The following is a 24,230-nucleotide window of genomic DNA, read 5'->3' as shown; positions in this document are numbered from 1 at the left end:
TAACTGTAGGCATCACCTGAAAAGTAGCAAAGTGGCTTGTTAATATGTTGTAACTGCAGGTAAGTGTTTTTTCTCACCCCTTGCAACATCTGTAACTGCTGAAAACAGTGATCCCGCAGAAACAATTAGGGAAACAGGCCAAACTCTGTTCCCCTACCCTGGAATGGATCACGCCGGAGTTTGTGTTAGATAACGTGCAGCTGGAGGGTGCTAAAAGGTGATGCTATGTAGCTCTTGTGCAAAATTCCAAATTATTTATGAAGTTCTCTAGTTTGGCGCATACAGTTCAGTTCTTGATCTGTGCTCACTTTTTTTCTTTTTTCCTGTTTCAGACTGCCAATGGAAATGTGGAAGCAAAGGTGGTGTGTTTCTACCGAAGAAGAGACATATCAAGTACACTTATTGTATTGGCAGACAAACATGCAAGTAAGCTTGTTTGTGTTCAAATTGCTTCTACACAAAATTGCCAAACTTGGATAGAACTTTGATATTGCAGTTACAAGTATTAATATTATTATTTTTAAATGTCCTTTTCCTGTACTCATCTTCAGCAAATTGCATTACTTGTTTGGGTGACTTTTCTCTCTTTCTCTCTCTTGCTCACCCCTTAAACCTTTTAAAACCTCATTTGGTGTATGGTTTGGTTATCATGGTAGGGACAGGACAGAAGTTTTCAGTTAGGGCTGAGTAAAGGCGTCTTATTTGCTTCATATTTCAATTTCTTAATTTTGGGGATGAGGGAAAGTATTCTCCCTATCTTATGTATTACTTCTCATGAATGATTTGGTTTGGTTAGCAGATTAAAAAAAAACAAACCTCAAACTTTCTTTGTGAGTAAATCAAATAGTCTGATCATAGGAAACCGACTTGAAATATGGCCAGCTTGAAACTTGGCTAACAGGAATTCTCTTTATGTTTCAATATTAGTGATATTTTTCGTAGTGACATAGCTTTTGTCTGAACGTGCTCAGTAAATACATTTTAAAAGCACTGAATTTTAGAACATTCTATCACTATTTTGAATACTTAAGTCCTTTTGTTAGGAAAAAAAAAATGTCTAGGCTGAGAGGAGACTTGAAAAGTATAATCTTTTTTTTTTTAGTACTGTACTTTCTAATTTAAAAAAAAAACCATGAAGCTAAACTATCATAAAATTTAGGGGGTTGTTCATGCTACCTTACTTTGTCCTCCTTTGCGTGTATGCATTGCGTAAGTAATTTATTGATTTTTATTATTTTCAGAATGTTAACTTATCTTGGCATGTACTCCTCTGCCAAGGAGGTCAGAGGCATGTGAGATACCTAGCTGAGTAGAGATGGAAGATTATTTCTAAACAAAAATTTAGTGTTACAATTCTCTTTCAATTATAGAAACAGTGTTAAAATTCTAAAAAGTGCATACAAAAAATAGTTATGTGTCAGTATAGATTAGATGTTTGCCTTTATAAGTCTGTAAGGCAAGGTATTGCAAAAAAACCTCAGATAATTTAAAAAAAAAAAAAAACAACACAAAATAGCTGGGAAGCTGCTGTAGATCTGTGCATTCTAAACTTAGAAGGAGGTGAGCACAGTGCACTAGCTGGCTCTCAAGGGGAGTATCCATCTCTGGGGGAGAAATAGTGCAACGTATCACATGTCGTTGGGTACTTTATCTGGGGTGCTTCTAGCCTGTTTGACTCCATTCTAGTTGCCAGCGAGGATTAGATTTGGGTTCATTACACCTTCCTCTGCCAGTTCAGCATCCCTCTCATCCCATCCTTGCGAGGTGATGGACACAGTACTAACAAAACAGACAGTTACCAAAAAAGACATGTCAAAAGGGAGAAAAAGAGTAAGCAGGTGGAGTTACTAAACTGTTTTTGCTTACAAACAATGGAGTATGTGAGATGTAGCTGTTCAGATTGCTTAAAATTTAGCAAACAGCATGGACAGCCATATCAATCCTTGTAATTCAAGGCTTTCCTGTAGGCACATACATAAATGAAAAAGAAGCAATCAGATCTGGGCATGTCAAAATTATGATTTAGCTGCCAAGCATCATTGTCTTCTAATGTGCTTCTTGGTATATGTGTGAATAGACTGTGATGTATATGTAAGACAGATGTACATAGTTGTGTACTGCATGGTGATTGATTAAATCAGATATTCAGTTTTAACAATGAATATAATGTCTTGCTGTGTTCTCAGTGCTGTAGTGCCATTGGGGAAAACATGCAGCAAAACTAGCCCCTTATTGATAAGTCTGAATATTTTCTGTTGTAGATTCAAGTCCAAGTCAGTCCCTCCATTGCAACCGTACCTTGGAAAAAAGGTCTTATGGCATTGAGATGAGATTTGGCTGTGTTGCAGAATTGTGGTAGCAGGCAAAGCTTTTTTGATCTCTCTTCAGTGCAGCAGTACTCGTTTTATCCGAGAATACTGAAGCTTAATAGGAGCTTCACCATAAACAACGTGACTATTGATTCCTTCATGTGTGTCTCACTTCACTAGATTTAGTAAAGGAAGCAGGTAGGAATGATTCAAAGAAACGCATGTCTGAGGCTGGAAATTAAAAATATTTGAACCCATATAAATGCTCTTTGAACCTGCAAAGGCTGATTTCTTTTTGTGATAAGAAATTCAAGATTTTTTTTTAATGCAAACAAAGAATTCATTGTTCATATGAATATGTGTTTGAAAGACAGGAAAATTCTTCTATACACTTCTATTAACAGAGCCACCAGAGACAACTGAGGCTGTCTCTTAGTGTAAATTTCATTAGTAACTAGCATTTTTCCAGTATGTTTCTTTCTGGTGCAGAATAAAATTGCTACTAAATCAATTAGATTTAGATAGATGTGCTGTTGTGGGGCTTCCATTCTTCTTAGGGAGGGAGAAGAGAGTAAAATTAAGCTTTTGGACAGCCGTTCGGTCTTTACCCTGAAAAAATAAAATCTACATCCTGCATGGTATAATGAAATTAAATTTTGTGGATGTTAAGATCCTAGTACAGATACTCAACACTGTCACTGACTTTGAGTTCATTTCCATAAAGTCTCCTGTTGCCTCATTTTGATGCATTTGCAGTAGATGTACGTATCTGCATCGCTGATCTTTTAACTGCCTTTGTTCAGCTGATTAATGGAGCTTTCTGACTGCAGACATTTCTGGATTCACAGAGTCTTCTGTTTAAGATGTCTGTATTTTAGACCTACTGTTGAGATCAATGCAGTGAGAGAACCGAATAATGGGAAGATATGGCCAGAACATGAATGGAAAAAGTATATGTGTATTTTGTAATATTTTTTCTCTTCCAATAAAGGAAGGAAAAAATGTGATCGTGAAATGAATGTTGCAAAGTTTAAAAAAAAAAAAAGTGCTTACGTTTTAGCTTGTATAATCCATCAGATATCTGAAACAGACAAGCCTGAGGTCTGAGATATGTTGTCTCTTCTCATAACTCTTTGTAAAGAGAAATGAGTTGGAAGCACCTTATTCTGTAGTTGGTGACTGTAAATTAGTACCTGATGTACGCAACCTGATTCTTGGATTTGATCTGTGATCTTACTATTTTTATCATATGATATAAAGCTTGTCTGGGCTGTCCTATAAATCTTTCAGCCTTATAATGGCTTCCATACATTGTTAGCACTTTTTATTCATAAGCCTCTTTAATCACCTCACAAATTATTCTAGGGAATTTCTCCACCTGTTTCTGAAATGAACCTGCTTCACCAGTAGGAGACTATTTAATGTTCTTGCCCAGAGACTTTGTAGTGGTTTAAGATAGAATATTGTATGCAAACAAGATTGCAGGCAGAACTTGATGGAAGAGAAGTGAGAAAGATAATTTACTCTTCAAGCTATTGTTGGATGCGGTGACTATATATTTTCTTCCTATGTAGTTTCTATATAATGTCTTATACAGTTTCTTATATAATTAAGTAAATATTTCCAACAGCAGGAATACAACCTGTCCCCGCTTCTAACCCTCCACCCCCAGCCACCTCCAGTTACTTGTGATCTGTCTGATGACCATAGTTTTTGCTTCATTAAAAACATCTATGCTGATCTGTAAAACAATGAGGTGACTAGTTGGTAGGGGTTGGAGGACAGAGTAGTTAGCGCCAGCCGGTTTGGCAGGTTTATGGTTAGCCTTCAGCAGCTGATGTTTGGGTGCCAGGCACTCATGGCAGCATGGTTTTGTAAGTGCCAAAACTTCTAAAAATAAATGTCTTGCAGCGGTGAGGTGTCATTACTCAATCAGTCCATGAGTTGCATGAGACCTGTGTGCCTAAACAGGTAGGGGGTCTATTAAGTTTGTTTTTTTTTTTTTAATTATAGGTAACACCAGTCTAAATACAGTTTGACAATAGCTTCACAGATGAGTTCTTTTTATTTTTATTTATTTCTTCCATTTTATTCCTCTTCTCCTCCATTTTCTCCCAACACCACACATGCAGATTTAAGAGGAGTCGAATTCATTAATCCCCTAATGACACTTTTTGCTCTGTTGTTACTGAGTGGAGGAGGCTGTGATTTTTCTCTTCTGGGGGAGGTACAGTGAGGAAAGATAAGCTAAGTGTCCAAAATAGTGTCTGTTTGCTCTGTATGCTACCTGTAATAGTGGCCATGTCTGCAAAAGATAATCACAAGAAGTTTTGGAAGGGATCGTAGTGAGATGTCTTGATAAGGCAAACTCCTGAAGTGTCAAGGTATAAGGATTTCTTTTTGTTAAAACTTTCACCATATTTTCTATAGCTATGAATCAATATCTGGTTTTTGGTACAGGGAAAATGAATGAGGCTGATGCTAATATAGACCATTTGAAACTGGACCTGGGAGAAGGAATGTGGTGTTGTATTGTTCATTTCTTCAGATGCAACACTTCTATAATGTCCTTCCAAGCTGCTTAGTTGAGCTGTTAAAGTACCAAGAGTTTAAGCTTCCTTCACTACTGAAGGAACTGCTGTGCAATAGTCAATAATCAATTGACTGTTGTACAATTGTCAATAGCACTGGCTTTACTGTGTTTTCCAATGTTTTGACCCCATTTTTTTCCTTTTTTTTTACATTTTGTTGTTAGCGATACCATGCTAACTAATTGTAATAGTAGTTGACATGCCTGAGGGATGGGATGCCATCCAGAGGGACCTGCACAAGCTCGAGAAGTGGGCCCACGTGAACCTCATGAGGTTCAACAGGGCCAAGTGCAAGGTCCTGCACGTGGGTCGGGGCAACCCCCAGTATCAATACAGGCTGTGGGGATGAAGGATTGAGAGCAGCCCTGCCGAGAAGGACTTGGGGGTACTGGTGGACATAAGCCGGCAATGTGTGCTCGCAGCCCAGAAGGCCAACCGTGTCCTGGACTGCATCAAAAGAAGTGTGGCCAGCAGGTCGAGGGAGGTAATTCTGCCCCTCTACTCCACTCTGGTGAGACCTCAGTACTGGGTACGGGGAGTACGGGGTCCAGTTCTGGGGTCCTCAGTTCAGGAACAGCATGGAACTGTTGGAGTGAGTCCAGAGGAGGGCCACAAAAATTATCAGAGGGATGGAACACCTCTCCTATGAAGAAAGGCTGAGAGAGTTGGGGTTGTTCAGCCTGGAGAAGAGAAGGCTCCGGGGAGATCTTGTTGCAGCCTTTCAATACTTAAAGGAGGCTTATAAGGAAGATGGGGACAGACTTTTTAGTGGGGTCTGTAGTGATAGGAGAAGGGGTAATGGTTTTAAACTAAAAGAGGGTAGATTTAGACTAGATACAAGGAAGAAATTTTTTACGATGAGGGTGGTGAAACACTGGCACAGGTTGCCCAGAGAGGTGGTAGATGCCCCATCCCTGGGAACATTCAAGGTCAGGTTGGATGGGGCTCTGAGCAACCTGATCTAGTTGAAGATGTCTCTGCCCATGGGCTAGATGACCTTTAAAGGTGCCTTCCAACCCCAACTCTTCTATGATTCTAATTCTTCTGTTACTGCAGACTGTCTCCCAAGCTGGACATCCTAGTGTGCTCTCTAAGCTAATTCCAGTATCTTGTTTGCCTTTGTGCATTTCCAAATTCTGCCATGTAGCTACTTGTACGACACCCAGAATGCAGAGAAAGGGCGGGTTCTTTCTACCTCTGATGTTGTACAGAGCCCAATCTGATCTGTAGCAAATTGCTATTCTTTCTAGTGTTTAGCAAATATTGATGTTTAATTTTGCATCTCACACACCCAGTCATTTTAAATTACAATTACTGCCTCTTGGGTTTCTCCTGCCAACTCAAAGTTTACTCTTTCTAATTATTTTTCCCCATATATGTTAGCTTTCACATGAGTCTTGCTGTTTGAGTCCAATCTGCCTGTCTCTTGTTCCCAATATAAGTCGTCTTCAAGCTTTGTTAATCTGTTATTAATGATTCTGTCATCAAATATCAAATAATACTTAATCTAATACACTCCTTGCAGCATTCCACTGGCTACTTCTGCATAGCTGATATATTACTGTTTGTATTAAGACTAAATGTTTAGTTTTAAATCTGCACAAGCACATCTATCAAGCCGAGAGATTAATTTTGAAGTAAGGCTTTATGAGAGCATTGAAGTCCCAATGTACTGCGCCTACTGTATTCCCGTACCACTTATTCTATAGTACTGTCATAAGTGCAGGCTAGTCTTTCTGAAAAGATTTTTATATTTTTATATATATCTAAAAACATACGTTTTTTTGGGTTGTGGTTTTTTTTTTTTTTAAAGACTATGGTCCTTATTTCTCGGGGGCCACCATTCTCCAGGACGAAGTCTGCTTCGGTTAGAGCTTGAGTGCTTGAGCTATAGGAGGGCTAAACGCAGATGTGTCAGACAGGCTTGTCCTGGAACCTGAGGCTGGGCCAGCCCCTGTTGTGGTTTACACTCTGACTTAAGCCTTTGCCGTCTGCGCAAAGGTGGTGAGGTGGTATTAGTTACGGTTTTTGTTACTTTTGCATGACTTCAGGGAGACAGAGAGGTTCCTGTGCTGGATCCAGCTCTGGATTCTCTCCTCCTTCCCTTGGTTTCGAATGCATTTGCCAGGTTTATTCTTTTCAGTGCTAAATCATGGCTGTAGAAAAGGAGGGAAGATGCTTGTGTAGATTTGTTTGTTTGTTATTTCCTGGAATATTCCTACCTCTGTCTTCAGGAACTATGACAATTCTATGTCTGTGTGAGGGGGGAGTTGTTTGTTACCTGTAGAAACGTCTGTCTTTTTTTAAAAACAAAAAAAAAGCTTTTTTATTTTGAAAGGCTGTGCATAGCAGAGCTGGCATAAGAAGAAAATATGTGCTTCCCACCTTCCTTATTTTATTACAAAAGCTAGACACATAAATAAAACAGTAGTTAGAAGACGAAACTAGCTGAAGGGATGTGGTTCCTGAGATTAGCTTGGTTGTGCTGGGTGCTTTGATTGTAGATTTGATTGGCACATAGTGGTTAATATTTTTTTTTTTTTAAAAATGTACTTTTTAAAAGCTCTAGGCTATTAAATACACTGAAGATATTAAGTATTTTAGGTTGCTCCTTATAGTATTTTTCCTGCATTACACAGTGCACTACTCTCATTCTCCAAAAACTGTTTTAAGTGCAGGCATGAATGCTTTTTCATTTGTGCATCCTTCGGTTTTTAGGCAAGCTACCTTGGAACTTGCTGACTTGTTTGTGGATTACTGCTGGTATATTTATAGTGTAGGTCAGCAGCCACAATATTAATTTTCAACTAAAAGAGAATCCACTCCAGTAAATAAATTGCAGAACCATGAACCTGTGGCACAGATGTAAATTTGGTGTTGTAGTTCCTAGGAAAATATTGAAATGTAAGTGCATGCTGCTGTATGCTTAACAGCTCATGTGGTGTAAGAGCTATTGTATGTTGCATTCTGTTTAATTATGCTACTATTTTTTTCCTTCTTTGCTGGAGCAGCTTACCTGAGGGGCGTATAAACCACAAGTCTTTTTCCAGGACAGTAAAACAGTGATAAATTGTGGGGAACCTGAAGGGTACATAATTTTTTGTCACCCCCTTTGGCATAGTGGTGGCCTATTTAAAACTAAACGCAATTTTAGCATTTTATACAATGGAGATGTCTCCTTTCTGTTTGCTTTCAAGATAACTATGAGGATTATAGTTAACTAATCTTAAGGGTATATCAATCATAACTGTGCCTGTATGTGTTTCTGACTAGAAATGTTTCTTGGCAACAATTGTTGAATTAAGCTGCAGGCGTAAGTCTGCTCTTTAAAAGACTACTGCTGCCGTAAAATTAGTTTTACTACTCATGTATGAGCTCATTCTACTATAGTCTGGGAAACTTTTCCTGTGATTTTGGAAAAAGCAGTAACTGCCTTAATTTCGTAGGAAAAAGTCTGATGTTTCCTTTCACAGTCCTTCATCATGGAGAAACTTTGCAGCTTTCTTGGAGTATTTTGCCTTCTACAGCTTTGTCTTGCGTAGTTGACAGGATGCTTGCTAATAAACATAAAACATACTAATAATTTATTTCTTACAAGAAAGGTGCCTAGAGATGTTTTGGATGAGTTGTGTATCAGTGTGGATGTGATTTCATATATTTACTTTGGCATTCATTTAAAAACTGGTTGGATGGAGACTGGATAGCTCAAAGCCAGAGATGCTGGCTTTTGAAATGCAGGAGTATTGCTGTCGAATGGGTGTGGTGACATAGGGTAGGGCGGCTTGCAAGACTGGCTTTAGGCACTTGGTTAGATTCCAGTTAATCTTGTGACTGTGATCTATTGGCAGTGGTGTGAAGACAATAAAATACACTAAATAAACAAACTAACCTTTTCAGTGGGCATTTCCTGCAAAAGCTGTTGAAGTCAGGATGGGACAGACTGTGATATCCTGAAAGAGGAGTTGGGTCTAAGATAGCTGATGCCTGGCAAAGAGGCACTTTTACTGCCTCACTGATCTTGCGTCAGCTTCTTCCTGATGAATCTAACGGTGCAGTGATGGTCTCCAAGAGCAGCTCTCTTCAGAGCTTGTCTGTTGGTAGCGGATTTGTGTGACTTTCAGCTTGGTGAGCCAGTGTGACCTGTGTGTACCTGGAGTGCTTTGATCCCAGTGGTGAATAAATACAATTCTTCACAGGCATCATTTAAAGGTTCTATACTAATTGTCTAATTGTTCAGTTGGCTGAAATGTGAGGATTCAGATGAAGTTAGATTTAATCTAAATAATGTGTATTATTTAGCAAAGGGTTTGGAGCAGCTTATCCTGATTGGCTCAGAATCAATACTTGCACTGTTCTTGATGATCAGTTTTGTCTCTTTGTATCTAGGAGAAATGGAAGAAGAGATGGAAAATCCCGAAATGGTTGATTTACCCGAGAAACAGAAGCATCAGCTACGACATCGTGAGTTGTTTCTCTCACGACAGCTGGAATCTCTGCCAGCCACACACATTAGGTAATGACTGTTTTCTTCCAGTGCTTTTTATTCAAAAACCAAATGGCATTATTATTATTCAAGTATTCTTCAATGTAAGATTAAATGTGTACAACTTCAGTAATACCATCTTGTGAATCACATGAGCGTTTAAGATGTCTTTTCATAAAATGTGTTTCTCTTTTTTTAGAGGCAAATGCAGCGTTACTCTGTTAAATGAGACAGAATCCCTTAAGTCATATCTGGAACGGGAGGTATGAACCATTTTGTGAATTGTCAAGCTTGAGCAGTTTATTCTGGCACAATTTAGGATTGGTGGCTTTTCACAAGTTTTCTGAAAAGGAGGTGGTTCTTTCATTTCTGCATGTACTGTATAGGCATTGACAGTGGGAAGCTTTAGGCTCCACACAATTTGCATTCTGATATAAAACTTGGTGGATCTAGACGCCAGAGCAGCTGTTTACATCCTTGTGTGACAGTAAGCTGCCTCTCCTTCTATACAGAGAGCCCTACTTGCTCATCAGCCTGGCAGTCTGAAAGTTCAAACTTGGAGGGTCATGCCCCAGACAAGACGGGGTGGGAGACGGAGTAAATGTGAAGAGGGAGCAAGCCAGCAAGCTGTATTTCTATATATTTGCTTTATCCTGAAATCTTACAGATTTATGTTAATATGGTTTAAACTTGATCTCACCTCAGATTTCTGAGGAGCTTAGTTCCCTATTTTTTTGAGTTCAGTATTGTTTACCTGTAGTCTTCCTACGCCACCACAGACACTTAGGTCCTTGAAAAACTACTTGTCAGTAAACTTCTGAGTCCTGCAGAAATTTTCACAATCTGGCTATTTAAAGGTACCTCAAACCAAACACTTGAAATGCAATTGTGTTGCACTGTTAATCACTATTCAGAATATAAATCTTGGGTTTTACTTTTTCAGGTATTTTGGGATTTGAAAAATGACAATTGTAATTCTTTAAAATATATTTATGTACCTTTAATTGTGGCTCGACCTCTGGCTGCCAGCTGGGTTAGACAGTCTTGGAATTTGACAATCTGGGAGCTTTACTTTGGGAGATTAGCAAACAATTTCACTCTGTTATATTTGAATACATCTGCAAGCATTACATTTGCATTTGAAAAAATTAAAATGTTGTACAAGAGACTAAATCTTGTAATTAAAAACAGTAGGGTAATGGTCATTACCGGCCTTTAAGAAACAAGGAGAAAACAGGTCATTTATTGCAAGGAGCATACTGTAGTCTGTCTCAAAGTTGGGCTTTCTTTTTAAATGCTTTTTTTAGCTTTCTTTAGTATGTATTTAAATGTAAGATTAATTTTAATCTGATACTCTAGTTTAAGAGAATTTCAAACAAAGCACAGGGATTAAATAGTTGAGTTTCGCTTTGGAATGTGAAACCAAAAACATGTCGAGTCTGCTCAGGGCTGCCAAATGGCAGCGCATCAAACAAGGGCCGTTGTATTCAGAAATGCTTGTTACCAGCTAGCAGCCTAGGATATGCCAATTTGAAAGCAGAAATTAATCAAAACTGAAATTAATTTAGATTTACTAGTACCCAACTTTTAAGTAGTATTCGTTCTTGATTGCTCCCCACGTTTTTTTATTATCACTAATGTTACAGGTAGGTACATGGAGACAGAGAAGGGAACTGGCTTTCTCTGATCATGCAACAGCTCAGTTGCAGATGTAGGAACAGAAAGAGATTTCTCTTTTTCATCCTTTTGAACTCAAAATGCAAGATGAGTGATGCAGGTTATTTTTAAAACTGAGCAGGCACTTAGAGATTTCACAGAATGAGAGAGTTCTCTGAATGTGTCCTGTCACTTAGCACGGTATTTTGCTGTGGTGCAAACTAACTTGGACAGATGGTAAAGAAATTAAAAGCTCAGGAACACAAATGTGCTTGGGAGGAGGGTAAAGAGATTAAGAAAAGGAGATAGTTGTTGCCTGGTGAATTCATAGCACTGAGTGGTACTGTTTTGAACTGCTGCTTCTTTTTTTCCTTCCTGTTCTTAATCAATTCTTTGCTTTCAACATGTTTTAGGTTTTTTTTTTTTTTCATGGCTTCTGTCAATAAAGCCTAAGCAGTTCTAGGGAGTCTGTCATTTGATTTCTTGTATGTTATGACCACTAAAAGTAGATTTTCAGCCCAAGGCTGTCTGTCTCAAAAGGAGGTTAAACATGCAGACAGAAATTTTTAGGGAGATAGTAAGCATAGCAAAATTACATTTGTGTTATCTCTGTTTTCCTCCTTCCACCCTCTCTGTCATCTTCCTCAGGAAGATCGTTCTGTTACATTTGGAGATGGATTGAAGGGGGAGTAGCAGTGACTTTTTTACTGTGCCTGGCAAAATTGGGTTTGTAGCAGGAATGAGGAATAGGAGGAAAAAGGCAACTGGAAAACCTGGATTTCCTGTAGATACTGAACTCCCAGGGAGATCAAGAGAAGGACATAGCCAGTTATGGCAAAAGTATTAGATTTACCTATTCTGCAGGAAACTATTTTATATGTACCATCTATTTTACTGCTCTGTTAGAATATATCCAGAGGCTTGTGTGAAATTTGCCTGCTGGGTAGATGTCTGGCATTTTGGTACCTTTTGGTATCCCCCTAAAAATAAAATGCTGTACAGTTAAAATATATTCCCGCCCTTCACCCAAACTGACTTCATGAAAGTAAGTTTGCAAGGTGTAATGAAGTAATCACTATTTCTGTACTGTACTTTCACTTTGAGCCCATTTTCTTTTTCCAGTTCTGCAGTTTTTTAGTGGCTTTGGTTCTTGGCTATAGCTACGGGTAGCTTAGGGGCTTGGGTAGGGAAGCTCTGAGCATATGTGTCTGTGTAACACTTTGGAGAAGTAGAAAGTCATGGTTTAATTTTAACTCTTGGCAGGTCATTTTAATTTTCCAAACATGCTGGGTGTTTTCTGGGATCTGAAATTAAAAGAGAAAACCCTTCTTTTTCTTCACTGCTGCAAACTCAGCATACACAGTTTTGACAGCTAAAATGAGCATGGAGAATTTTGAAAGAGCCATGTTGTTTTGTTGTGAACATCACTTGTGAAACCCTTCTGAAAAATTGTTCTTATCACGTAGTGGTGATCAAGAGTTCACACGTGCTTTAGACTACACAAGGATCTGCTTTGTTCCTTAGACTATAGTTTGCATTGGCACTAAACTGACATTTATTAATGTTTTCAGAAATCCCACTCAGTTTGCATGAGCTGAATTTCATGCTTCTATGGGGGAAGGTGGTAGTGGTATTGCATTACGTCTGGGGATTACAGTCTGTCTTGTATTCACCCTTGAGCCCCTAAACTTCCATCTTTTCTCTGTTGGGGAGGCTCTGGTTGGGGAGAAGAGCCCAGAGGCTTTTAATTCTTTCGCTGAACCTGCTAGATTCGAAACAAAACTGGACAAGATATAAAAAGATGACCTGAGACTGGTACAGAAGGATGGGTTTTATTTTGTAGAGAAAATTCATAGTGATAATCAATAAAAGAGAAGCAATAGGGCATCTAACAGACAAATACCATGGGAGAAAACCCCTCCACAATGAATGGCTTTCCCTGGCCAAGAAAGACTGTGTTAAGAAATCGCCTGTAGAATTGGCCTTCCTTGGGGCCCACTGTGTTATTATACTACAGTGTTTGGTTTGTGTATTTGCTGGGCAATGTGCCTGAAAAGCATTAATGTTGCACTGCATATACTTTGTCCCACAGTTAGGTATTTTGGAGCTGGAACAAACAAAACACTGTATTTATAACATGGAAGCTTGCAAGACAAAAGCTTTTCCTACATTTTATTTATGCAAGAATACGTTCTCAAAATATTGTAGTTTCTTGAACTTTGTGTATGTCAGGGAGCAAGAGACCCAGATTTCTTTACACAGCTATAATATAAATGAGTTTTCATATACTCTGAAGCTCCCTTCTGTCGGTATGTTGATGTAATTTGACCTTGGTGCCTGTGGGAGTAGGAATCAATTCTGTCAAAAATGTCATTCATTTAGGATGCAACCGAATCCCCCCACCCCAAACCCAACCACAGAGAACCCTTCCAGTTGACTTGGCTGGGTGTTGGAACAGCATTTTGCCAAGTGTTAGCTATGACTTTTATCCTATTATCATGACATAACATGAGATTGTTCTTGCCCTTGGAGTTCATGCTTTCACGGTGGGGAAATGGCGTGTTTTCTGCTGGAGGAGATTGGTGTGAATTCCTGTCTTGCCTCGTGTGCTGTGCTGTGTAGGTGATACCTTTTTGTGCAGTAGCTTTTTCAGGTAGCAAAGCAGCTTTGGCTGGCTTGCTTGGCTCTTATCTGGCTTTTTTCCTCCCTTCCATAGATGTTGATTTCTTCCTGGAAAAATGCTGGTTTTTATTAAAATTGGAGCAGAAAATATAGAGTTACCATGTTTAACGCTCTTAAATTCTGTAATTGGATGCTGGATGCATTACATATGTAAAGAAAACACAGGAGACCTTACCTCTATGGCATCAGTCTTGGATTAATATGTGTAATGTGCAGGGCTGGGGAACAAAACTAGTATGTACCTTTGAATACCCAGCCCACAGAATTTTTGCTGTGTTACTGGGGAAACTCGCAGTGATTCTTCCTTTTTCGGGCTTTGTATGACAGATTGGGAGACTCTTTTTCCCTTGCCACCTCTTCAGGAAGATGAACAGGGCTTGAAACTGATGCTGGTTTTGTCCTAATTTTTGTTGCCTGCTGTTGACACATACAAATATAGGGAAAGGGAAAATGAGGTGAGCATGAAATGAGATGTATTTAAACAGGATGCCTGCCATTGACACAGAAATATGGGGAAAGGGAAAATGAGCCAGAAACCTGAGATGTGAAAAACGCTGCATTGTGCATCCTGTGTTTCTGTTCAGAAACACTTCTCTTTCCTGGTGATTGCGTTGCTGTGGACGGAGGTTACGAAAGGTCTGTTATTTCATGTCCTACCGGAGCTCTCTTCTTGTCCCATATCCCACACTACACTTTGATGGAGCATATCTGGTCTCTGATGTGTCACTCAATCTTAGCTACAGCTAAGTACTTATCCATGCAGAAAAGTTTAATTACTTATACTGTGCAGTTTTAAGTAGTTAAAATTTTGGCTGTTTTCTTTCTCCACCCTGGCACGACATTCTTATTCTGGTATGACTTCTTGCCTTAATTTTACATACCCAGGTAACAGAAGCCAAGCAGCTTTTTTAGCCTTTTTCTCATCTGCTTGAACAAAAGCAACAAATTAATGTATAGCCACCTGCAACTAATTACTGCTGCTGCCAAATCTGCTACCCATCTTCCAATAACGAGCAGAAGGAAACATGACGATATAAGCTTAGATGGTGGCGGACAAGAAGTTGGTCAGCAGTGCATCATCCCTGTGACAAGGAAAGTCAAGCACATCCTGGTCTATATTAGCAGGAGCGTAGTGAGCAGGTGGAGGGAAGGGATTCATCCTCTCAGTTCATCACTTCTGAGACCACTTCTGGAGTGCTGTGTCCAACTTTGGGCCTCCCAGCACAAGAGAGACATTGACATACTGGAGCAAGTCCAGCAGAGGCCACAGAGGTTGTCTGGGGCTTCATGTCTCAATGGGGTGTTTCGTGGTATGGCTGTAACACTCTGAAGTTACGCTTTAGTTGTACCAATATTTCTGTGCGGATAAGTCACTAGCATCTAGTACTGCTATTTTGGTATATGGGAAAGTGCAATTTTGTGTTCTGAAACAGCTGATATTACTAAAAATTATCTCCTGGCCCTTCTGAGCCTCGTTTGTTCAAGAGGAACTTTGTTCACTTCACCTTCAAAGACTGTATATTAAGGGAACGGCTACTTTTTAGGAGAGCTGTTACACTTATAATATAGAAGAAAGTGGCAGCATTTAACGTAGGGTTTTAAAACTGGTGGTTCATTTATTGTTTGTTCACCCAATTTTAAAATCTATATATAGGTGATAAAACCAAACTTAAAACGTAAAAGCTTGCTAGTATGTATGCAAAGCTGAAAGTAAAAGCTAATAATACTGTTTACTTTTTTGCTCTTGTTTTATTTTTAGGATTTCTTCTTTTATTCACTAGTATACGATCCTCAACAAAAGACCCTACTCGCAGATAAAGGAGAGATTCGAGTCGGAAACAGATACCAGGCAGATATAACAGACTTACTAAAAGAAGGTAATTTCCATAATTTATTTAAATTGTCCAGAGGCCATGTTGAATGTGGCCACTTTTATGTGTGCAGCCTGTATATGTGTGGGAGGTGGAGGTTTCCCCTGCCAGGTCACGCGTACAGCAATGGCCTGGTTTGGTGACTGAAGCTGTTGCCCACTGAGCACAGTTAGTTATGTCTCAAACTGGTTTTTAAGTGGGCATTTGTCCAAATCATAAAAGTTGTTGAAACAAATTCAATTAATTGGCTTTCTCAGAGCCTGCACTCTTTTTATTAAGAGATTTCAGAATTTCCATGGGAAACACAAATTTCCATCACAGCTGTAAAGCCTTTTGTGTTTTTAGTCAAGCCTCACTTCCCTATAAGAACCCCTCCCAAATTACTGCCAATTAAATGCTGTCTTCCCTCGTCAATTTGCCCATTATTGCTCGGTGCCTTTTCCTCAGAGCCCTCTCCCCATCCCAAGTGTTGGCTGCCAGCCTAGACTTCTCACCTGTGCAACAGGCAGGAGGAAGAATTTGCTGGCCTGAATGTGTTGTGAGACCTCAGCCTGCTCCCACTGTGTCATGGAGCGGTGGGACCACGAGGACCCTGGCCCAAGGAAAAGGGAGCAGTAGCAGTAACCGATACTAGTGACCAAATAGTAATTGACTTTAGATTTGTCTTTGCGCTACTCTACAGATCCAAAAGTGGGTGGAAAAACAGAGAGGAATGGGGAATACTGGCACCTAATTGCTCCTTTCTGAGACCCATGTAATGCACGGGGAAAGGTCTGTCGGTATGCTTCTCCTAAGGGAGCAGGGCTTGTGACCCGTGTTGGAAGGACCTTCTCCAGACTGTATGGGCAGAGGTGTGAAAGCAATGAGACGCCTCTGTTTTCGCTTAGGAACTTTGCTGATACTGTTAGCCTCATATTAGAACAGGCAAACAAATTGGTCAGGACTCTTGTTTAATTTGTCTATGAAACCGGTATTTATTCAGCAGCTGGGCAAGCCTCCTAAGTGAGGATGAACTAATTTGAAAGGCATTCTCTTCCCTCAGCGGGCCAACACAGGGCTTCAGAGAAGGATAACCTCCAGATGTTTTAAAGGGAGCAAAAAAACCCCAAAAGTCTCAGTAGCTCCTGTATTTTTCCAGGGTGTTCTGGTATGTGTAGAGTCAGGAAAATAAAAGCAAGAGAGTCTGATGCCATGATTTCCCCCTTAGAAAGCAGCTGATGCAGGTTGAACCAGCTACTCTTTGCCTGCTCAGAGCAGCTGGGAGTGTGTCTGTTTTCCTGGAACTGCTGCAAGATAAAGGAGAAAAAGAGAGGAGCTGGGGAGAGGGGCTGAAGAGAGATGGTCTAGTTGGGAGAAGGATGTACTCTGTTTCTCATTACACGTGTCCTTTGAAACCAAAATCTGATTGCCTGATTCAGACAAGCTGTGTTGCTGTGTCTGTCAAGCTGAAATTGTCACAGACAAATAGGTGAATGAAATTTTCACGGTGGCCTGTTAGGCAGAGTAACTGAGATGGGTTAGCAGTTAAATTATTGTGAGATAAAAAAAATCCAGAAAGTACTTTTATTTTAAAACAACTGTACCAAGCATTTCTGATTTGTTTTTCAACCAGGCGAGGATGATGGAAGAGATCAGTCAAAACTTGAAACAAAAGTTTGGGAAGCCTTTAACCCGCTAGTAGACAAGCAGATAGACCAGTTCCTGGTGGTAGCACGGTAAGAGCATTTTACCTCTCCTTGAATAAGTAAATGTTAATAACTCTTCCAAGCACTTTTTATGTTCTTTTTGCTTTGCTAGTATGACTGCTGGTTTTGGTTGCTTGATTCATTTGCTCCATTTTGAAATGATGGACATTTTACATGCCTTCCTGGGAATTGCATGACTTCAGGAACAGCTACTCAGATTTACAACTTACTTAATCACTTTCATAAAAGAAAAGCAAATGGCATATAAAAACTATCCTGTAATTGGTGAGGTTTTTCAAATACTGTGGCCAGCATGCAGAAGGCTTACTGAACTAAATTCTTGACAGTTCATTACTCTGTCCATTTTCTCCCTTCTTCAAATCTAGTGACATTTTAACATCCATTAATAGTTTGCTAAGAAGTCTGATAGTGTTTTTGATGGAGCATGGATGGAAACCCTGCAATCTGTACAGCTGGTGAAATGTGTGCTTTTATTTACGCCCAAAGCAATCTTTGTTGATGAACTTCTCCTTTTTAAAATGTTCTTCATTGGTATGCACTTATATGAACAGAAGCCTATAGTAAATTTTAGACTCTCATAGCAACTGGTGACTGAATAATGGGGGGGGGAAGAAAAAAGGTAACACTCTCCAAATTCTGTGTCTCTTAGGTAAGTTTGTAGGACTGTGTGGGAGGAAAGTGGTGTGAGTAGATGGATAGTTGGACCTTTTGATGTTTTTCATCAGTGGCGCAAGTCGTCATTGGATATGGTTAGGAAAGGGGTGTGTAGAGTTACAAGCTGCTAGTAGCATCTGTTTTGCTAGTCTTGAGAGTTCTGCTCGTTGGCTGTGGTGTCCGATAGATGTGGACCCTTGCCATTGTTATGAACTTTGGCCAAAATTTTTAAAAATGGCTAATCCGAATTGCAGCACTTGAAAAACTTTGCATGGCTGCTTGGGCCTTATGTGCAAGTCCAGTAACAGGGAGCCAAGAGTGAAACTAGGTTGGTTAAGATCAAAAATGTTAACTGCAGTCCAGATTAAAGAAAATCTCACAGTTCAGAATCCATTAATACATTTTTGCCTTTGGTTAAACATGTGCTTTTTGTGGTATAGACTTTTTTAAAGTTCATAAAGTTCATAGTGTTCTGGCTACACTAAAGGATCACTATAAAATTTAGGCTCTTGGAAGTTTCACTGTGCTGCTTACACGATATATTGCTGTTTCCCTTGACCTGTGCCAACAGTAAAGTCAAACTGGCTGAACTAAGTGATTTATGTGCAACAGACTAATTCTACTTGATCAAATGGACATAGGGAGATGGATGAAAGTGGGTAGAGGATAGACTCCACCAGCGATGCAGAACAAACAGATGAAGAGCGATGGGGAGAGCTGGGATCTCTCAAGCAAAGGGTATTCCTGGTTCTCATGGGACCCTTCTTGACAAGGCTGCGGTTTCACAGTTGCTTCTAATCAAGTGAAGTACAGGACACCACCGAAAAGCCAAGAACTTTTTCTGGGTTAATTTTCAGCAGGATTGATTCAAATTGCCACTCTGCCACACAGTGCTCTGGGGTCGGTGTCAGGAAGACCCAGCAGGAAGCGAGAGGGTAGAAGTGCCCCAGAGGGTGGAGGTTTGCACATGGGTTGGTTTAGAGTGACCGTAGAGCTGCTTTGTAATGGGGGTTTCCACCTTGCGTAGGCTTTTGGTAGCGAAGTTGGTTTTAGTAATGCTTTCTGGCTGTTCATGCTGCCCACTGCGTTTGCTGATATAGCCGCTTGGGCGTGTGTGCTGCAACGAGAATCACTGAAAAGATGGGTATAAAAATCGCTTCAGCCTGGAATCAGCCAAGTGAGTTTATAATTAGACGCCACACATGGGGAAAAAGGTATCAGTTCAGCTAAAGCTGGGGACAGGGGAATTGTGAAGCAGGGGTGGGGATAGTGACTGGGGAGGCTGGGGAGAGGGCGAAGTGTGAATCGCCACAGACGCTTGAGTGGGGAAGGCTGGTTTGGATTTTGGCAAAAATTAGGTATTTGATGACAACTACTGCTTAAGCATTTACCTTTCCTACTCCTGCACTGCTTGGCACTAGGCTGTTCTTCTGTGTGATCAACTAGTTTGGGAAAGTGATCTGAGTGGAGGGGGAAAAAAAAACCCACCTTTTTTTGTTGTTGTAGTTGTTCAGAGGAATTCAGCTCCAGTTCACTGTGCAGGAGCACAAGTGTTTCACCCATGCGGTGTAGCAAGTAGCAAGGAGAGTAGGAATAACTAGAACCGATGTTCCTGTTTAAAGGTTTCTCCAACCAATTTCTTTAGGGATAAAATGAGGAGCATGGGGATTGTGTCTCACAAGCAGGCATGGCTGTCATTGGGAATTATTTGAGAATTGCTATATTCTCATACAGGTTATATAATATATATATTGTGTTACACTATATTGTGTTGTAAAATAAAGATTGATTTTAATTTTCCTGAATTTTTAGAAGAAATGCTTGCATTACTGCATTTTTTTTCTCTCTGGTCTTGTCATCTGTCTCTTTACCTTTGGACAATGCAGTGCTGCTCTTGCCATTGTGGAAGAGATTTTTGCCATTCATAAAGCTTGCTTGTGCTCAGTTTCTATTAAAGCTTAATTCTGTTGAGTGATAGGGGATAAGAGAGTAGTTCAAAACTCCCCGTTTGTGATCCTTGAGTCTTTCACTGTTTTCCGTCCTACGCCTGAGCCTCTTTGGTCATATGAACTAAGTAGAGTAAAGCATTTATAATAACAAACCACATCTGAAGAGACCAATCTCTGGCTCAGAACTAGCGCCAAACCATGTAATCTTGTTACTGAGAAATGGAGTCTGCTGATCTCAAAAAGTGTTGCTTGGGTGTTTATGTTTATGCTTGTTTTGCATGCAAAGTTAATGCTCTGTTTAATTTCTTTCAGGTCTGTTGGTACGTTTGCCCGAGCACTAGATTGCAGTAGTTCTGTCAGACAGCCCAGTTTGCACATGAGTGCTGCAGCAGCCTCTAGGGACATCACACTGGTAAGATTTTTAAGAGGACCTTAAGTTTTTGAGATGCAAAATATTCACCTCAGCAATAACAGTTGGCAAAGAGAGAGGGGCAGATGGATTGTAATTGTGGCCTGCTGTGAAGCAGATCCTGTCTTTGTAAAGGAACCCTTTATTTACATATGAAGTAACTTTTTCTGGCCGTGTGCCTCCTATGATCCATCATGGATAATTCTATGAGATAATTTTTTTTGTTTTGTTTTACTAAAATGTTTTGATGACATGCTTCACAGCCCATCTCTTGCACGGGCTTAGTGCTGTCTTGAAAAGAATGCAAGTGATTATCTGCCTGTCTGCAATGTTATAATGCCAGAATGCCACTTCTCATCACTTCCCCAACACCGGACTGTCACTGGCATCCTTGGGCAAGATTGTCTGGGGAGAAAGCTTGTGGTCAGATAAGAAATTTCGGTTGATCCAGTTCTTCTCTTTGACAAGCTCCATTTTAGAGTACCTGAGGAGTGGTGACATTGTTAATATTTTGTAATCATAAATGATTCTGAGTAGGTAGAGGAAAGGGAAAACTTGAACTTCTGTGCTAGAGGAAGTTTAATGAAAATTTGAATAAAATTTATGAAGTCTCCAGAGAACTATTATCAAAGCCTCACATCATAACTGGAATAATGTGAAGTCATACATAGAACAAATTCTAGGATAAAATACTGTAAATTAATTATGCACGTGCACAAAACTGGTATGATGAAAGGCAAATAACATCCTGAATAAAACTACAGAAACTAGGAAATAAAGCCAAGCTTTCAGTTACTAATACCAATTCCTCCCTCACAATGTGTTCTCAGCCCTTGTAAATCACAAGTTGCAGACAGTCGTAGCTCAGCTTTCTGAGGAGTAATTGCTCTTGGGAGTAATTCTTTTTTCCTACTCAGCTATGATATGTGACTTGACTTGAATCTTTTTGGGATTTGTGGCCTTTGGAGGGAGTGTATGTGTGTCGCTCTTCTTAAGTATTTTTCTTACATGCAATTTTTGTGGATTATTTGACAAAGAAAGTGCATGGCTAAGTTTATTAGAAAATATGCCCTCGGACCTCTACCTTCATGCCCCATCTGTGGATGGTACCTAACAGGGCTGCTCAGTCCTGGGGTGAGTGGGTCTCTATCCTGTGCATTTTCTTAATAATAGTGCTACAGTGGTGGTGCTGGTGAGTAGCTAAGTAGGAATTATTGACATGCAAGGGGTCCTGTTCCACAAACCCTACTATTGTTGTGAACGTTAGACTTGTACACTGACAATTACAGTGAGTCTGAGGCTGGAACAAGTTTTTACTGACCTTGTGTTAGGTATAGAATACTGCACCCTCAAATCTCGGTGCAGAATTTTTGTTATTGCTGTTTCACTGTTCAGCATTTTTTCCCCCTAGATGCTTCTCCTTACATCTATCTTTCTCTTTTACAACCATCTAGTTCCATGCTATGGACACTTTGCACAAAAATGTCTATGACATTTCCAAGGCAATCTCTGCGCTTGTGCCACAAGGTGGGCCAGTCCTGTGCAGAGATGAGATGGAGGAGTGGTCTGCTTCAGAGGCAAACCTCTTTGAGGAAGCACTAGAAAAATATGGAAAAGATTTCACTGACATTCAGCAAGATTTTGTAAGTATATAAAATGAGGGCCCACATGGTGACCAGTTCCGATCAGTGACAGAGCTGGTTTACAGCTTGTCTGAACTGTAGTGTTGTTGTGTTGAAGAAGAGGGCTTTGAACTGGAGCATGTGTCTTGCTGTAAACTGGGGAAGGGCAGACCTCGTACTGATGACAGCCTGTTGTACAGTCAGAATTTTAAATCACAGATGATATCTTTTCCTTTAGAGACGTTAATTTAAAATCATCTGCTCCACTTCAGCTGAGGGAGGATTTAGGAAAGTGTTGTGACAGCCTAGCTGCTGTAGATTAATTGGTGTTTGAAGGAGAATAAGTACTGGGCCTTCTGAAACATGAAAATTTAGTCCCTTTTATAATGCGATTTCAGAAAGGGCTTTTTGAAAGTTTTAAAAAGGAATCTTGGACATCCAGGGGAAGCGTCCTGTAGTTTGGCCAAAGCTCCACCCTAGGTGCTCAGCCTGCAGATTGAATGGAGCACTGTAAAGTGAGCCAAGTTTCACTGTATCGCTGTTCGAGTCCTCTGGAACAAAACAAGTAGTTTCAGTGTTGCTTGTCCTGTGCTCTAATTTTTTAGACAGAGGGTCTTGGAAACAGCACAACACTCTCTGTGGTCCTGCTGAAATCCTCGTGCTTCTCATGCAGAGAACAGAGCTGGCAGGGCACAATTCTGTTAGTAGTTATTACTTTTTTTTTTAAATGGGTCAGCTCCATAAAAGCCAAGCAAATCAGAACTGTGATACTGTAGTTGTGGCTCTTGCTCGAGTCTTTGCTGCTGAAGCAGAGAGAGTCTGAGCCAGTGGGCTCCCTTCCACATTGTGCCTCTCTTGAATGGTTTATTGTGGAGCCAATGCAGCATGAAGATTTACCTGTAACCTGCTCTACTTCTACACGGAAAGCACTATTTTTTGAAAGGGCATTTAATTTAACATGGCTCCCGTGTGCATCTAATGCCCTTAGGAGATTCAGACACTGACTGTCTTTTTTTGTTAGGAGCGTTAGTAGTTGCAAGACTCTGCTATAAACTGTCAAAGAATCCTGTGAATTTCAGTGAGGCTGTGTGCCAGCTCCCTGCAATGACTGCTGCTTTTCCTTTATGTCCCTAGCTCCCATGGAAGTCCTTAACAAGCATAATAGAATATTACTATATGTGGAAAACTACAGACAGATACGTTCAGCAGGTAAGAAAGTCAGAATCGCCTCTTTCATTCTAACAGAAGATGTTTTTCTTGCTTTTGAAACCAGGCATTGTTGCTTTATTCTCTCTCTTGGGGTCCAGCCTTTCCAATAGGTGGGTTCTGTAATGATTTGAAGCACCGAACAATGGTTTGTCACTAAACTCATCAGCCGTTCTGTAGATAAAAACATGTAGCATTGGCATTTGTGCTTTCTTTTCATGTTTGCTGCTGCTTTATTTGTTTGGAGCTTTCAAATGTCTGTTTTGGAATTCAGCAGTTTGAGGAAGGGAATACAGTTAATTTCTGCCTGTAGAGTTCAAGGCCAGCATTAACTTCAGTTTTGACTTTTTATGGGGGGTGGGCAGTTGCTGTACAACAGACACCCATGCTAATTCTCCACCTCTGCCTGCCCGCGACTTTGCAGATGCACGGAGGCTCCCCCACGTAAGCACTGCGAGTAAAATGTTTGTCTGGGAAGCGTTGGTGGCTCAAATTCCCAGACTCGTTATACTTGAGAGTCAACTTTGACTAGTGTTTACAATCATTTTTATCTCTACTTGTTTAAATAGGAAGGCTGCTTGGTCCCTTAAATAAAGAAAGCACAATGCAAGCAGCATGCAAAATGTTGTAGAGTGTCAGTTGCTGAAAACTACTTATAATATTTAATGGGAAAATTAATTAAAAGAAGGGAGAAATATATAATGGATTTTTCATTATAATTATCAGTATTATGTTTAGGCATCTATTTGAAGTATTAGAAAAAGTGGAGTTATAAAAATGTCCTGCTTTAACTTGCTTCATTGGAAATTCAGCCTGGGATAAAGACTAGATGCCTGAAGCATTGACCAATATTTGGCATGTGCTATATTTGGGCACATTTTCTTTCTGATCTGAATGCTGTTTAAATTACAGAGGGATCCTCAGGACAAATGAGAACTCTTTTTTGCATCAATTCTGTATTACTTTTTAAAAAAAGACTAACTGCATCCTCATTCCATTATTTCCCCAAGTTCATTCTTTGATTGAAACTTTTCTTTCCGGTAAGGAAATGGGTGGTAGGAAGGTGGGATGGTGGTGGAAGCTGGCATGGTG

The 24,230-nt window shown here is 40.0% G+C and overlaps 1 protein-coding gene across 5 annotated transcripts in view; it reads left to right on the top strand.

The window, feature by feature from the left end:
* The window catches only part of MTA1 (metastasis associated 1), an 87,206-nt gene that overhangs the window by 21,567 nt on the left and 41,409 nt on the right, over nucleotides 1-24,230 (top strand). For 4 of the 5 annotated variants that reach the window (XR_012674553.1, XR_012674554.1, XM_075156622.1 and 1 more), the window contains exons 3-10: nucleotides 333-426; nucleotides 9,287-9,413; nucleotides 9,583-9,646; nucleotides 15,481-15,598; nucleotides 17,205-17,307; nucleotides 20,214-20,313; nucleotides 21,765-21,953; nucleotides 23,067-23,141. Coding sequence is in view for 3 of the 5 variants with exons in the window: in XM_075156622.1 (XP_075012723.1) it covers nucleotides 333-426; nucleotides 9,287-9,413; nucleotides 9,583-9,646; nucleotides 15,481-15,598; nucleotides 17,205-17,307; nucleotides 20,214-20,313; nucleotides 21,765-21,953; nucleotides 23,067-23,141 (870 nt within the window). In the remaining 2 variants the exon portion in view is untranslated. The remainder of the gene's footprint in view (nucleotides 1-332; nucleotides 427-9,286; nucleotides 9,414-9,582; nucleotides 9,647-15,480; nucleotides 15,599-17,204; nucleotides 17,308-20,213; nucleotides 20,314-21,764; nucleotides 21,954-23,066; nucleotides 23,142-24,230) is intronic. The other variant, XM_075156620.1, reaches the window with a different exon arrangement.

Source organism: Calonectris borealis, chromosome 8 (genome assembly GCF_964195595.1).
Source record: "Calonectris borealis chromosome 8, bCalBor7.hap1.2, whole genome shotgun sequence".
Taxonomy (NCBI): Eukaryota; Metazoa; Chordata; class Aves; order Procellariiformes; family Procellariidae; genus Calonectris; species Calonectris borealis.
This window is presented reverse-complemented; position numbering and strand designations above follow the sequence as displayed.